The sequence below is a fragment of the Podarcis vaucheri genome (genome assembly GCF_965113315.1).
Source record: "Podarcis vaucheri genome assembly, chromosome: 7".
Taxonomy (NCBI): Eukaryota; Metazoa; Chordata; class Lepidosauria; order Squamata; family Lacertidae; genus Podarcis; species Podarcis vaucheri.
The window spans coordinates 10542359-10558577 of NC_138765.1; the positions used below are offsets into that span (position 1 = coordinate 10542359).

The window sequence follows — 16219 nt, forward strand, 5'->3', positions numbered from 1 at the left end:
GATCAAGGGATATTGAAACTGAACAAAACAATTAATACAGAATCTGTAATAAGGAATAGACGGGAAGTCTGGTAGATAGAAAAAGACCACTTTTATGTTTTGAAGGTTACTAGTTGATGTGCTAATTCTCTTTTTTTCTTTGGTGGCGATGGAGATTTATTTTCTTTTTCTGTATGGTGTGTTAATGTGAACGGTAACAATAAAATTTAATAAAAGAAAAAGAATTTCTCCTCAGATTTATACGCTGTTCTTGTTCAGTTTGCTTCGTCAAGTGTTATCAAGCTTCTCTTCTCTCTAAACGCCATCTGTGTTATTTAAGTGACGCTACTAAAGGGGGAGGTGAGAGGAAGTCAGTTCCCCTGCCGTATTCCACCCCCACCCCGCATTTTTAGACTTGATACGAGAGGCAGAGCTTTGTCTATTCATAACCGAGACATCTGGGTTTTCTCCTCCTCCCAGGTGGTGCCTGGAAGTTGCTGTCGGGATTCCGGGAAGGGCAGACCCAAGTCGACCACCCCCAGCTGGATGATGTGGCTTATTGGTCCCACCCCATCGACGTCCACTTTGCCACTAAAGGCTTGCAGGGTAAGAGATATCAGTTGCCTTTGCCTTCCTCCTCCGCAATTCTTGGCTATTGCCACATTAAAAACATGAGATCCTTTTAAATAATATTTGTGTGTGTCTTGCAATACACAGCTGCAGCAGGACAGAGAAACGCCTAACACATTGCAGGCAAATCACCCAGTGACCGCTTGCTAATGCTTTGAGCTGGCTGAGGTTACTGATCCACAGAGGGCCATTTTCTTTGGTAGCATCCTGATAATGCAGTGGAAGCTAGCTAGGCCATTAGGGCATACCCCCCCCCATCTAGGCCTCACATAAAAGGTAAAGGGACCTCTAACCATTAGGTGCAGTCGTGACCTACTCTGGGGTTGTGGCGCTCATCTCGCTTTATTGGCCAAGGGAGCCGGCGTACAGCTTCCAGGTCATGTGGCCAGCATGACTAAGCCGCTTCTGGCGAACCAGAGCAGCGCACGGAAACGCCGTTTACCTTCCCGCCGGAGTGGTACCTATTTATCTACTTGCACTTTGACATGCTTTCAAACTGCTAGGTTGGCAGGAGCAGGGACTGAGCAACGGGAGCTCACCCCGTTGCGGGGATTCGAACCGCCGACCTTCTGATCAGCAAGTCCTAGGCTCTGTGGTTCAACCCACAGCGCCACCCGCATCCATCTAATAAAGCAGAATGGTTGCTGGGTGCTGCAGCGTAGATGTAATTGCATCAATAAGATATTGCAGAATAGATGCACAAAAATAAATAAATCAGTCTGTAGAGGTCCCAGATTTCTGCTGTGACGTTGGTGGCTTGAGCAAGCAAAGCAGAACACTCGCCTTGTTGGCTATGTTAGCATCAAAGTGACCTCCCTGGGGCCCAAGCGTGTGTGTCTGGAGATCCTGGGCAGCCCAAAGGACAAGACCCCTTTCTCGGCCTTGTTGATGTGGTCCAAAGGAAAGCAGAGCAAGACGTTTGGCACCAGCTGGGCTGCAGGAGTTGCCGGAAGGAGGCGTACAAGGCACCCTGCAACCGCCTTAGGAACTCCGCTCTGCATTTGTGTAGGGTTTACGCCTTTCTTCTCCCAAAGATATTCTGCAAGGCAGCAGAGGTTTGGAATCAGTTTTCCTTCTCTTAGATCTTCTCCCTTGCCAAGTGGTTAGCAGTGTCATTCTAAACTGAAAGCTTTTGGATAACAAGGACAAAATCTTCAAAAACTGAATAGTCGCTTTTGGGAGATATGAAAAACGAGTATGAGCAATGAGCACTCTTCCTGAGTGGCAATTTAACCAATTTAAAAGGCAACCCACTGAACAACGATGCTCTTAAACAGCTAAGCCGCATCTTATAACTGGAGCTACAGTTCTGCAGTGTGGCTGCCGGCCAACCTTCGCCGGGAATTTAGCTGGCTACGATGCCCCAAATCTTGGCTCTATCAGTGTGAATGATGCTTCATAACACATGCATTGCTGGCCAAGAATCTGCCCCACTTACGGAGGCTGTTGAACCCAACCACTCGCCCCCAACCAGCCTGATCTCCTGTCTTCCCCATGGGGACTTTTGCCCAAGTCCAAGCAAGAATTGGCATTGAGGCAATGTCTATTAGGGCAAATGGGACCCTGCTCCACAAAGCTCAGTCTGCCCTCATCCAGGCTTCTCCTGAGATAAATCCAGTCCAGGGATCTCAGAAAACAACAAATAGGGGGATTTAGGAGCAGGTTGGCTTCCCCCTCCTTAGTTTTGCTGTTGTACAACTCAGCAGGGAGGAGGAGGATAGAGGTAAATAGTTGGCGCCACCTGCTGTTCGCCTCCCTGCCTTCCACCCTACCAGTGGGGCCCAGCCAATTGCTTTGTAGAGATGTCGCCTTCGGAAGCCCTCTCTCTTCAGGGGATTCTGGCTTGAAAGGTGGGGCTGGGGATTTATGGTGGAGAATTCTCTGCATCCGAGCTGGACTGTATTCCCGCAAGAACTCAGGGGCTCAGGATGGAGGACGAAGAGGGCTGTGTGTTGCAGCTAGCCTAGTGCACAAAGGCGTTGTTTGCACCTGTTGCTCCTCCCACTGTTGCCTCTGGCTCCACCCACCATTGGCCCCTTGGAAGTTGCTCAGAAGAGAGTGCAGGCTCTTGGCTTGAAATGGTTCCTTGTCCCCAGCAGTTGCTCAGGGGTTGAGGAAAGGTACTCTGCGTAGACTCAGAGGCCCCCATTCTCTCCAGCCATGAAATGCAGAGGGGTGTTTAAGCAAATTGCACAATCCGGCTTGAATCAGGCGCTGTGTCTCGCCTCTCATTATGAACCTGCCTGACAGGAGCGAGCCAGCAGTAAACTGCACTGAGGAACTTGGAGGTAAAGGTAAAGGGGCCCCTGACCATTAGGTCCAGTCGTGGCCGACTCTGGGGTTGCGGCGCTCATCTTGCTTTATTTGCCGAGGGAACCTGTGTACAGCTTCTGGGTCATGTGGCCAGCATGACTAAGCCGCTTCTGGCGAATCAGAGCAGCGCCCGGAAAACCGCCGGAGCGGTACCTATTTATCTACTTGCACTTTGACGTGCTTTCAAACTGCTAGGTTGGCAGGAGCAGGGACCGAGCAACGGGAGCTCACCCCGTTGCAGGGATTCAAACCGCCGACCTCCTGATCAGCAAGTCCTAGGCGCTGTGGTTTAACCCACAGCGCCACCCACATCCCTTTAACTTGGAGGTAACTATTAGCAAAAACAGGATATGCGCATAAACATCAGGCTTAGTAGTGAGCACAACATCTCGATCTCTGGCAGGTCTTGCTCCCATGAAGCAGTTGCTGAGACTGAAGGTCCCCACGGCTGCCTAAGTCCCCCTCCTCTCCAGGGTTTTCCCCAAGCAATCGGAGACTGCGCCTGCGTTAAACAAACTTCCCCTCTGCTCTCTTCATGCCTCTCCTGGCTCTGGGAGACAAGGGGCGGGGGAACTCGTTGCAGCAGGAGAGGCAGACGCCCGTGACTCCTCACCGGCCGGACTCCTCTCTGCCTCTTGGCTTCCCTCCTCTGCTTCTGCTTCTGCTTCTGGACTTCTCTCTGCCACGGACTCTCCCAGCTCACTAAACCCTGTTACCCCTTCAGCTTCTGACACCTCCTACACCCTCTCCTCCCATGCTTGCTCTCCAACCACCAATCCCCGAGCTCCGAGCCTTTTTCCCTTGGTGATTCCCCTGCTGGTTGCTCCCCCTGTTCCCCTGCATCAAACCAGCCCATAACATTTCCCCTTGGAACTTGGAATCTTCAGCCCAGTCTTCTGTTTGCAACAGAAGCCCCCTAGATTTGGTGGGTTTGGGGTACCAGTTCCCCTCTTAACGTGGGACAATTGAGGGGAGGCCTTAATGCCTGCTCTGAACTTCTGGGATTCCCAGCCGCGGAGTGTGCCGGGGGTGTGTGTGTGTGACGGCAATACTTTTGGGCTCGGTTTATTTGAAGGTTACCAGATTTTTTTCAAGAAATCCGGGGACATTTTTCAACTTCAATGGGTTTTGTATGGGGACTGATTTGTAAATCCGGGGACCGTCCCCGGGAAATGGGGACGTCTGGTAACCTTAGTTTATTTTATATTTCACCCCTTGTTTTCCTCCCCACCCCCTCCAAGAATAAGGTAGGTAAAGGGACCCCTGACCATTAGGTCCAGTTGCGGACGACTCTGGGGGTTGCGGACGACTCTGGGGTTGCATTGCTCATCTCGCTTTACTGGCTGAGGGAGCCGGCTGTACAGCTCATGTGGCCAGCATGACTAAGCCGCTTCTGGCAAACCAGAGCAGCGCACGGAAACGCCGTTTACCTTCCCGCCAGAGTGGTACAGTGGTGCCTCGCAAGACGAAAAGAATCCGTTCTGTGATTCTCTTCGTCTAGCGGTTTTTTCGACTTGCGAAGCAAGCCCATTGACGTTTTAGCGGATTAGTGCTATTAGCGCTATTAGCGACTTTTAGCGGCTTATCGGCTTATCGGATCAGCTGATAAGCGGCTTAGCGGCTTAGAAAAAGGGGGGGGGAACCCTGCAGGAACTCGCAAGACATTTTCGTCTTGCGAAGCAAGCCCATAGGAGATTCATTTTGCGAAGCACCTCCAAAACGGAAAACTCTTTCGTCTAGCGAGTTTTCCGTCTTGCGAGGCATTCGTCTTGCGGGGCACCACTGTACCTATTTATCTACTTGCACTTTGAGGTGCTTTCGAACTGCTAGGTTGGCAGGAGCAGGGACCAAGCAACGGGAGCTCACCCCGTCGTAGGGATTCGAACCACCAACCTTCTGATCAGCAAGTCCTAGGCTCTGTGGTTTAATCCACATCGCCACCCGTGTACATTTGATATAATTGGCTTCCTGAAAGGAAATTAATCCGTAGCTATGGTAAACTGCTCCATCAGACAAAAGAGCTCAGAAGCCAGCCAGTGAAGGGAAGCCGTTTGGAATGGCAGGGGATTAATTGTCGGAGCGGCCGGCTTTTTTTGTGTGCGTGCTGCAAAGCCGGTTTGATTTGCGTGGGCTTCTCATTGCTGCCTTTTCTAGGCTGCGCTTCAGCTGAGCTGAGCTGAGCTGGACCGGAAAGGTGGGGGCAAGGAAGGACCAAGCGGGGGGGGGGGGGACAGAGGAATGGATTGATGCGAAAAAGCTGCCGAACGTCTCCCGCCGCTTCCTTTTCTTCCCGGCTGACGAGACTCCACATAATTAATAAATCATGCTTCCCCGGTTCCCTTTATTGCTGGGAACACAGTGCTCAGGCGAAGAGATAAAAAATACACACACACACATATATATAACCCCACCGCCACCCCCGGCCAGCCAGACCTTGGCTAATGTTGAAATACGAACTCCGGATTGACAGGGGGAGATGGTGGCGGGAGCAGGAGAGAGAGAGAGAGAAAGAAAAAAAGAAAGAAAGAAAGAAAGAGAGGAGAAGGAGGATGGAGCCTAACGAGTGCTTGGAGGAGCCAGACTCTGACTTAATAATAATAATAATAATAATAATAATTAGCATCGGTTGAGTGCTTTCTGCAAGCTCATGTCACTTCACAGACGCCGCCAAACAGCTCTTTATGGTAAATCACCATTGTTATCCGCACACTGAATTATTAAGAACCTGCCAGATCAGGCCAGCATCATGCACTCCACAGTGCCTAGTCAGATACACCAGTTTCCCAATCTTCAGTGCTCCATCGGAGCAAACATCAGTTTGGGTTCCCCACGGATGGCCGTTTGCTCTGATTGAGCTTTAAAGAGCGGATTTTCACAGGGAAAGCTCTGAAGCAAAAGGGAAAAACAGTGTTCAGAGCTTTAAATCACGGACCGTGCCTGGAAAGAGTGGAGGAAAAGTGTGGGTGTGAATAAGCCCTGAGTTTGGGGAAGTCGTTTTGGACCTCTTCACCATCTCTCCTGTTTAAACTACCGTGAATGATTTAGTATCAATGGCTACCTCACTGCCACCCCCAACTTTAGATCGTTGGAAAGCACAAGTCCAGATACTGACCCTTGCAGGACTCCTCATTCTGTATCCTTCCATCATGAGAATTGTCCATTTTTTCCTTGCTCTTCTTCCTGTTTCTTTAACAGTTCCTTAGCCACAATAGGAGTGTCAAAATCTTTTTTTTCTATGTCCAAGTATTCAGTGTCGTGGTTTGCAAGCTCCTTGGGGCAGAGACCTGTCCTTTTAGATCAAGCTATTCTATTCTGTGGTGAAGTGCCACACTCACTGGTTATGACTTTGAAACTCTGGTCTTGTCTCATATACATTTGGACACCACGTAGCAATGCGACAGGCCTCCTGCTGTTTGTGTCCTTTGGGGCCCCAGTGTTCCAGACTTCCTTTTCTCCATTTATATATCTGTCAACCGAGAAGTCTTCATGCCTCTGTCCTAACGGGACCCTGGTCCTCAAATGTTGATGCCACACACACACATACACACACACACAAACAAACACACATATCTTTAAAGATTCTGTTTTTGCTGTGGCAGAAATAGTGTCGTATTCCCTCCACAATCTGTGTGCATGGATGCTATTATATTAAGAAAGAAATACCCTGAATATTAGATGGGACGCGGGTGGTGCTGTGGTCTAAACCACTAAGCCTAGGGTTTGTCGATCAGAAGGTCGGGGGTTCGAATCCCTGCGACGGGGTGAGCTCCTGTTGCTCGGTCCCAGCTCCTGCCCACCTAGCAATTCGAAAGCACGTCAAAGTGCAAGTAGATAAATAGGTACCGCTCTGGCGGGAAGGTAAATGCCGTTTCCGTGCTCTGCTCTGGTTCGCCAGAAGCGGCTTAGTCATGCTGGCCACATGACCTGGAAGCTGTCTGCGGACAAACGCCCGCTCCCTCTGCCTATAGAGCGAGATGAGCGCGCAACCCCAGAGCCTTTACCCTGATTATTAACTACAGTCGTACCTCTTGTTATGTTCGGTTTAGGTTACGTCTTTTCAGGTTGCGTCCCGCAGCGACCCAGAAGTACTGGAAAGGGTTACTTCCAGGTTTCACCGCTCGCGCATGTGCAGATGAGCAAAATGACATGACGCGCATGCGCTGAAGCGGCGAATCGCGACCTGCGCAACAGACGCGGGTTGCGTTCCTTTCAGGTTGCGAACGAGGCTCCGGAACAGATCCCGTTCACAACCAGAGGTACCACTGTATTCTTTGCGTTAAATAACAACAGCCTGCCTGCATTCCCTTAATTCAGATAGACCATTCTGTAACATCCTTTCAAAAATGGTTCAGTTGAAACTTGAGAAATGCTATTCCTCTACGTTGTGATTTTTTTATAGGGAGATAAGATGCCAATTTAACTCCGTGGTACTTCCGTAATGCTCAGACGAATTTTAGGTTTCAGTTTTAATGGTAGACTCCAACCCTAAGATTACAGAAAATATAGCACAGAACCTCCACCTCTGGGGGCGGAGCTCTTTTTGCTTCTAAGGAATGCTAGCTATGTCCTCTGGCTGATGCTGCAACCTTGTTCCCGAACCCGGTGTAGCAGAGTGGTTGGGATCGCGATCCAGGAAGCTTCTGATTCAAATCTCGACTTGGCTGGGAACTTGCTGGGCAACCTGAGAAAAGCCACTGTCCTCTCTGCCTCCACCAAAGGGGGCAGGAATGTTATAACCATGTAATCCCTTCCAAGCTGTTGTAAGGGTTACCAGGAGGCAGAGAAAATATACAAAGGCATTGATTTCTCTTCCAAGCCATCTTCATCGCACGCAGCGCTGTTTCTGCGCCACTGCAGTTCAGCTTCCAACAAAAACTACATTGCTGGTCCTGCTGTAGCAGAATCTCATATAATTGATTACATTGTTCTGCACCATTTCAGTGCAAGGGCATTTATTTATTTCATCTTATTTAGCTTTTATATATCCCACCTTTCCTTCAAGGAGCTCAAGGCGGCATGCCTCGTTCTCCGCCTCCCCGTGTTATCCTCACAACAACAGCCCTGCGAGATAGGTTGGGCTGAGAATGAATGAGTGGCCCAAGGTCACCCTGTGAGCTTCAGGGCCGAGTGGGGATTTGAACCCCGGAGTCTCAAGTCTTAGTGCAGCACTCTAACCATTACACCATACTGCCTCTACATGGTACGGGTAGTGAACATCAGTAGTGTCTGCTTCCATCTAAATCCTCCCAACATCGCTACCGAGATGAAATGGTGGGATGCTTCGGAAACTTAAATTGCTATCCTTCCTTCCTTTTCCCTTTTTCCAAAACAACTTTTATTTATAATTTTTCACAATCACATAAACCAAACACAATACAGTCATACCTTGGTTTTTGAACAGCTTAGTTCTCAAACGTTTTGGCTCCCGAACGCCACAAACCCAGAAGTGAGTGTTCCGGTTTGTGAACTATTTTTGGAAGCTGAAGCCTCCTGCAACCAATCAGAAGCTGCGCTTTGGTTTCCAAACGTTTTGGAAGTCGAAAAGACTTCCGGAACGGATTCCGTTCAACTTCCAAGGTACGACTATATTGAATTAAACATAAGACTTCCCTTCCCACCTTCCATTCTTCCTTCTGATTACCCCTTACTGCTGCATATTCTAATTACAATATTTTTGTGTGTACAAGACGAGGTTTTTTTATTCAATAGAAATGCTAAAAAATGGGGATTGTCTTATACACAGATAGAGCAGAGGTTGGACGGGTGATTGGTGGCTTCGTTGATGTATGCAATTGGCAGCGGGGTCAGGTGGGTGAGTGATTGTCGACAATCCCTCCCCAAAAAAGCTTAGAATCATAGAATCATAGAATCATAGAGTTGGAAGAGACCACAAGGGCCATCGAGTCCAACCCCCTGCCAAGCAGGAAACACCATCAGAGCACTTCTGACATATGGTTGTCAAGCCTCTGCTTAAAGACCTCCAAAGAAGGAGACTCCACCACACTCCTTGGCAGCAAATTCCACTGTCGAACAGCTCTTACTGTCAGGAAGTTCTTCCTAATGTTTAGGTAGAATCTTCTTTCTTGTAGTTTGGATCCATTGCTCCGTGTCCGCTTCTCCGGAGCAGCAGAAAACAACCTTTCTCCCTCCTCTATGTGACATCCTTTTATATATTTGAACATGGCTATCATATCACCCCTTAACCTCCTCTTCTCCAGGCTAAACATGCCCAGCTCCCTTAGCCGTTCCTCATAAGGCATCGTTTCCAGGCCCTTGACCATTTTGGTTGCCCTCCTCTGGACACGTTCCAGTTTGTCAGTGTCCTTCTTGAATTGTGGTGCCCAGAACTGGACACAGTACTCCAGGTGAGGTCTGACCAGAGCAGAATACAGTGGCACTATTACTTCCCTTGATCTAGATGCTATACTCCTATTGATGCAGCCCAGAATTGCATTGGCTTTTTTAGCTGCCGCGTCACACTGTTGGCTCATGTCAAGTTTGTGGTCAACCAAGACTCCTAGATCCTTTTCACATGTACTGCTCTCAAGCCAGGTGTCACCCATCTTGTATTTGTGCCTCTCATTTTTTTTGCCCAAGTGCAATACTTTACATTTCTCCCTGTTAAAATTCATCTTGTTTGTTTTTGCCCAGTTCTCTAATCTGTCAAGGTCGTTTTGAAGTGTGATCCTGTCCTCTGGGGTGTTAGCCACCCCTCCCAGGTTGGTGTCATCTGCAAATTTGATCAGGATGCCCTTGAGTCCATCATCCAAGTCGTTGATAAAGATGTTGAATAAGACCGGGCCCAAGACAGAACCCTGTGGCACCCCACTAGTCACTCTTCTCCAGGATGAAGAGGAACCATTGATGAGCACCCTTTGGGTTCGGTCAGTCAGCCAGTTACAAATCCACTGAGTGGTAGCATAGTCAAGACCGCATTTTACCAGCTTCTTTACAAGAATATCATGGGGCACCTTGTCAAATGCCTTGCTGAAATCAAGGTAGGCTACATCCACTGCGTTCCCTTCATCTACCAGGCTTGTAATTCTGTCAAAAAACGAGATCAGGTTAGTCTGACATGACTTATTTTTCAGAAATCCATGCTGACTATTGGTGATCACAGCATTCCTTTCTAGGTGCTCACAGACTGTTTGCTTAATGATCTGCTCCAGAATCTTCCCTGCTATTGATGTCAGACTGACTGGGCGGTAATTATTTGGGTCCTCTCTTTTCCCCTTTTTGAAAATAGGGACAGCATTTGCCCTCCTCCAGTCTGGGCACTCTTCCCCCATTTCCTCAATCAGGAGTCCCAAAAAATCGGGGGCGTCTTATGCACGGGGGCGTGTTATACACGGAAAAATACGGCACTCCAGATTTCCCCTTTCTCATTTTAGTAAAGGTAAAGGGACCCCTGACCGTTAGGTCCAGTCGTGGCCGACTCTGGGGTTGCGGCGCTCATCTTGCTTTATTGGCCAAGGGAGCCGGCGTACAGCTTCCGGGTCATGTGGCCAGCATGACTAAGCCGCTTCTGGCGAACCAGAGCAGCGCACGGAAACACTGTTCACCTTCCCGCCGGAGCGGTACCTATTTATCTACTTGCACTTTGAGGTGCTTTCGAGCTGCTAGGTTGGCAGGAGCCGGGACTGAGCAACAGGAGCTCACCCCGTCGTGGGGATTCAAACCACTAACCATCTGATCAGCAAGTCCTAGGCTCTGTGGTTTAACCCACAGCGCCACCTGCGTCCCATTTTCTCAATTAGGAGTCCCAAAAAATTGGGGTCGTCTTACACACGGGGGCCTCTTATACACAGAAAAATACGGTATATTTCCCCTTTCTCATTTTATCTCAATGCAATTTTTACTGCTGAATTTACTCCCATCCTGCTAACGCCCTAACCTGTTTGCAATGATTCTTCGAGTATTCTACAAACATTTTCCAGTCTTCCATAAATACCCTTTCCTCTGGCTCTCCTATTCTGCTGGTTAAGCTGGGCGATTGTGCACCTTCCACCGTTTTCGTCTGCCACTCCTCCTTCGTTGGTCCTGCTCCCTTCCCTCCGTTTCTGGTACATACCGTATTTTTTGCTCTATAAGACTCACTTTTTCCCTCCTAAAAAGTAAGGGGAAATGTGTGTGCATCTTATGGAGCGAATGCAGGCTGCACAGCTATCCCAGAAGCCACAACAGCAAGAGGGATTGCTGCTTTCACTGCACAGCAATCCCTCTTGCTGTTCTGGCTTCTGAGATTCAGAATATTTTTTTCCTTGTTTTCCTCCTCCAAAAACTAGGCGCTTCTTGTGGTCTGGTGCGTCTTATAGAGCGACAAATATGGTATACCATTTGGGCTGCCATGGCTGCGTAGAGAAACGACCCTTCCTTTCTCTTTTTCCCTGCCAGGCTGGCCCAAGCTGCACGTTCAGGTGTGGCACCAGGACTCCTTTGGGCGCACGGAGCTGTACGGGTACGGCTTCTGCCACGTGCCTTCCACCCCCGGCTCCCACCAGCTGGACTGCGTCACCTGGCGCCCCCTGGGCTCGTGGCAGGAACAGCTCTCCCAGCTTTTTGTGGGAGGGGGCCCCCAGCTGCTCAACACCGACCTGATCTACACGGGGGCCGACCGCTACCGCCTGCAGACCTGCGCCATGGGCACCGTCCACCTCCAACTGGCCGTCATCCTCCGGAACTTCGACCGCTACGGCGTTGAGTGCTGAGGTCCTCCCCACCCCGGCCAGGGCTGCCCCCTTGCCGCCGTTACGGCTCCTTCCCATTCGTTCCAAAGACTGGGACCCTCACCGCTTGGGAAGGGAAGACTTCTGCATTCGGGAGCCGAAGGGCAGCTCCATTTCGCCGGCAGCCAAAGTGCGGAACCTATGAGCCAAATGTCCTGAGTTTAGCATCTCCAGTTCGGGGAGAGGAAAGAGGACGAGCGATTGGCGCTTAGCCCGAATGGGTCAGGAGGCAGATCTTGTGGGTCCTCATCTAAGCGGAGCACCTCGCAAGCAAGATCCGTTGCGACCCCTTTTTTGGGGGGTGCTGTAAAATCTCTTTTTCGGTCAGATTTTTTTGTCTGGAGGAGTTTGCCCATGTTGCAGACAGGACCTCTGTTCCCAGTGCTCCTGAATCACTGGCAGTGTACAACTTTATTTCTATAAAGGCTGTTCTTTTTCCCGTTTGCATTAAATGGTTTTCTTTTTTCCTCCACAAGGTTTTGCGTAGTGCTTGTGGGAACGAGAACTTGGCACCCTGGTTGCTTGGTGGCTATCCCAGCTGCACAGACACACCATCATAGTAGGCCGAGTCTGGGCACAAAGCAGAGTGAGGCGGTACGCTGGGCAATAGGTGCTTTTTTGCCAATTATTTTTTATTGATTTTCCATAATTTTTAACAAATTGTCACCACATTTAATACAAATGTAAAAGCTGATTTCGCACCCTCAGATGTTCCTTCTTTTTCTCTCCGTCCACTGCTGCTCCAAGTACGTTAGCTTTCCCAACTTTCATTTCAATATTCAATTTTTTAAAACGATATTACAATATTTCATCCTTTCTCCTTCACATTGACTGTACAAGCACCAATTTCTGCTAAGACTTTTATATATTGCTGTAGCCTATCCACAAAATAAGTAAATCCTCTTTTATCTATCTATAATAATCACTAAACGATAATTTTAAATCATTTCCTTCCAGTACCTCTTGGGTAATGCTCTGCCTGAGAAAAATTGAAACAATTGATGCTTCAAACTGGGATAGCTGACCCCACATCTGACAAGACTTTAAGCAAAGAGCCTTTTCACCACACCCCGGTGGGCTAAATCTTCACCAGCCAGCTGGACATGGGAGCCGCCATTTTGATTTCCCACAATGCCTAGTTCTCCCAGTGAGCAATCGAGCCGCCACGCTGCCCTGGCTGTGGTTCCCGCACTTGGTCCATCCGACAGGTATTTGCAAAGCTGTGGATGTAAAAATAGCAGGCCTTTGTTCTGGCTCCAGTGCCATTCCTGCCTCAGCTGGAGAGCTGGCAGTAAGAGGCGGCAGGAATGCCTGGTCAGAAGGAAGTTTCGGATTAAAGCCGCCTGCAAATAGTTTTGGGGGAGAGAGGCAGGGTTCACCTTCCTTGTGGCCGGCAGAGGAATGCGTTGAATCTTTCCAAAAATGCACCAGACCCCTCTCCAGTTTGCATGTGTATCATCTAGCAGCAACCAGCAATTCCATAGTCCCTTTCCTTAAAATTACCGTATTTTTTGCTCTATAAGACTCACTTTTTCCCTCCTGAAAAGTAAGGGGAAATGTGTGTGCGTCTTATGGAGCGAATGCAGGCTGCGCAGCTATCCCAGAAGCCAGAACAGCAAGAGGGATTGCTGCTTTCACTGCGCAGCGATCCCTCTTGCTGTTCTGGCTTCTGAGATTCAGAATATTTTTTTTCTTGTTTTCCTCCTCCAAAAACTAGGTGCGTCTTATGGTCTGGTGCGTCTTATAGAGCGAAAAATATGGTACACAACCGTGATCCACCATGGAGTCTGCCTGGAATAATCCTTGGCATCAAGTGTCAGCTTGGTGCTCAGAATGGGGAGATGTAGAAGAGAAATTGGGGGAGTAGAGTTGAGCTCACAGCAAGAAACTCCAGCTTCAACCACTGAGTTTAAGAACTACCTGTAAAAGGTAAAGGTACCCCTGCCCGTACGGGCCAGTCTTGCCAGACTCTAGGGTTGTGCGCTCATCTCACTCTATAGGTCGGGAGCCAGCGCTGTCCGCAGACACTTCCGGGTCACGTGGCCAGCGTGACAAGCTGCATCTGGCGAGCCAGCGCAGCACACGGAACGCCGTTTACCTTCCCGCTGGTAAGCGGTCCCTATTTATCTACTTGCACCCGGGGGTGCTTTCGAACTGCTAGGTTGGCAGGCTCTGGGACCGAACGACGGGAGCGCACCCCGCAGCGGGGATTCGAACCACCGACCATGCGATCGGCAAGTCCTAGGCGCCGAGGTTTTACCCACAGCGCCACCCGCGTCCCCTGCCTGTAGACGGTCATTTTATTGTGCGTTCATGACGTTTTGTTGGTGTCTAGGCAGTTACACGCGATCCCACTTTCAGTTCTGCTCGCGACAGCAGTTTTTTTCAGGATGGAGATGCATGCTTTGTTTACAATCCATGCATGTTCCCAGAGCTTCCAGCTGAAACCCTGTAACTTTTCATGCGGTGAGTTCTCCATGTGTGTTGCATTGGTTGTGCCGTAGCCTAAAAATGCCGCTCTGGGCAGCGAGACCATTCGGAAAGCATTGCAGAACAACTATTCAAGTGGAATGGTGTGTGTGTGTGTGGTCCAGGGGGATGTTCACTGCTAACGCACTATTCTTGGGTCAATGGCATGTTGCAGAATTTGCCTGCAAAAACAACACCAGTGTAGAGGGGCTTCAAAAATCGTCCAAAAGCAGCAGCCTAAATATTGAGAGATACGAGCAAGGCATGATGGCCACATGCCTCAGACTTTATCCTCCATCCCTGGTACTCAGAGCAGCCATATCTAATACCGTTATTGGACCTAGTCTCCCGGGTAAAAGTAAAGGAACCCCTGACCATTAGGTCCAGTCGCGGACGACTCTGGGGTTGCGGCGCTCATCTCACTCTATAGGCCGACGGAGCCAGCATTTGTCTGCAGACAGCTTCCGGGTCATGTGGCCAGCATGACTAAGCCGCTTCTGCCGAACCAGAGCAGCACACAGAAACGCCGTTTACCTTCCCGCCAGAGCGGTACCTATTTATCTACTTGCACTTTGACGTGCTTTCAAACTGCTAGGTTGGCAGGAGCAGGGACCGAGCAACGGGAGTTCACTCTGTCGAGGGGATTCGAACCGTCAACCTTCTGATCAGCAAGCCCTAGGCTCTGTGGTTTAGACCACAGCGCCACCCGCATCCCTCTGTGTGTTTAGTCAGAAGTAAATTCTGCGCTAAATTGACTGGGACTTCCATTCCAGAGTTTAAAAGCAATGGGACATAAAGTGGTGCTTTTTATTTCCTTAGGGGCTTCCTAACTTTCTTCCCATAACCTGGCCGCGGATTTCCTAGTAAGGTAGGTTAAGAGAGAGAAAAAGGATGCTTTGGCCATCTAGCGAGTTTCCATCCGAGTGGGGATTTGAACCCAGGGCTCTCTGGTTCAGCTCCAGCCCTCTGCAGGCGTTCTCTCCCTCTCTCTGAAAGCAAACTGGCACAGGCCACAGACACACCCCAAAACGAAGTCCCATATTTGCAGCCGTCTGACACTGACACAGCATCTTTCTATGGTACAGGAAGAGTCTATTTTTAAGCTTCTCTTCCTCGCAGGATCAAAGAAGCTTTGACTCCAGCTCCTCATCCCATCTCGTCCCACATACATGGTCAAATCAGCTGCCCTGCAAGTTCCCTTCTCCAGGACAAAGACTGTGATGTTCAAGGGGAAAGATCCCTTTCTTCTCCATCATTCCACCCCCTTAAAAAAAAATATAGCATGCAGTGCTTGGCAAAGGAGAACAGGGTATGCCCATTTTGCATTTAAGTGAACGTGGAGTTCAGAACAAGAGTCGGGGGAAGGAGAGAGACATTTGATAGCTGCATGGCAAGCAGAAATTCTTGTTTTTGGAAAACTTTTCCCAGGCGCCCTGTCTCACGGTTTCTCCTGGTTCTACGGCCCGCATCTCTTTCTTGTGCCATTAACAGCAGGCTGGCAAGCAGAAATTTAGTTCATTTAGCAAACAGAAATGTTAAGATTTTCCTGGCCTGGAAATGCAAGTAGGGAGGGAAAGTTTCACTTGCTTAATTCCTGTCTGCATGTTAGGGTGATGCTTTCTTTAATTTTTAAAAATCTGCCGGTATGGCGGCTGTGTACGCAGCATCTTTTTAAAGCACAAAGACCATTCCTCCCCCTGCAAAATAAAAATCATGAGAACTGTAGTTTACCTTCGCACAGAGTTGCAATTACAAGCACCCTTAGCAAACTATAATTCCCAGGATTATTTGGGGGGGGTGATTTGAATGTGCTTTAAAGGTTTGGTGTATATGCTGCTACTCATTTGATGTTTCCCATTTGAAAGGGTAAGAATTAAATTTTATTATTTAAAATTTATCAGCAACAAAGGCAGAGAGGAAGGGACCTAAACTGCCCAAAAAGAAATGAAGGTAGTCTTCTCTGTTTCTATCCTGATCAAATAAGCTCTCATAGCAGATCACAAAACATTAAACATACAACGAAGAACTTGCGATTCTCTATCACTAGCCATCATTGCTGGGTTGTCAACTGACTAGGGGGGTGGAAAAGCTTAGTGGCAGAC

General features: G+C 49.1%; 1 protein-coding gene and 1 long non-coding RNA gene across 4 annotated transcripts in view; one reads left to right on the top strand and one right to left on the bottom strand.

Moving 5' to 3' along the window:
- The window catches only part of LOC309537056, a 147894-nt gene extending 133219 nt beyond the window's left edge, over positions 1-14675 (bottom strand). Inside the window, exon 1 of the long non-coding RNA XR_014221799.1 lies at positions 13566-14675. This is a non-coding gene — a long non-coding RNA (uncharacterized lncRNA). The remainder of the gene's footprint in view (positions 1-13565) is intronic.
- B9D2 (B9 domain containing 2) overlaps positions 1-16219 on the top strand; it is a 36440-nt gene that overhangs the window by 1980 nt on the left and 18241 nt on the right. For 2 of the 3 annotated variants that reach the window (XM_082231395.1, XM_082231394.1), the window contains exons 3-4: positions 460-585; positions 11317-12123. In XM_082231395.1, the coding sequence (XP_082087521.1) occupies positions 460-585; positions 11317-11630 (440 nt within the window). In that variant the 3' untranslated portion in view covers positions 11631-12123. Of the gene's footprint in view, positions 1-459; positions 586-11316; positions 12124-16219 lie in introns of those variants that run through there. The other variant, XM_082231396.1, reaches the window with a different exon arrangement.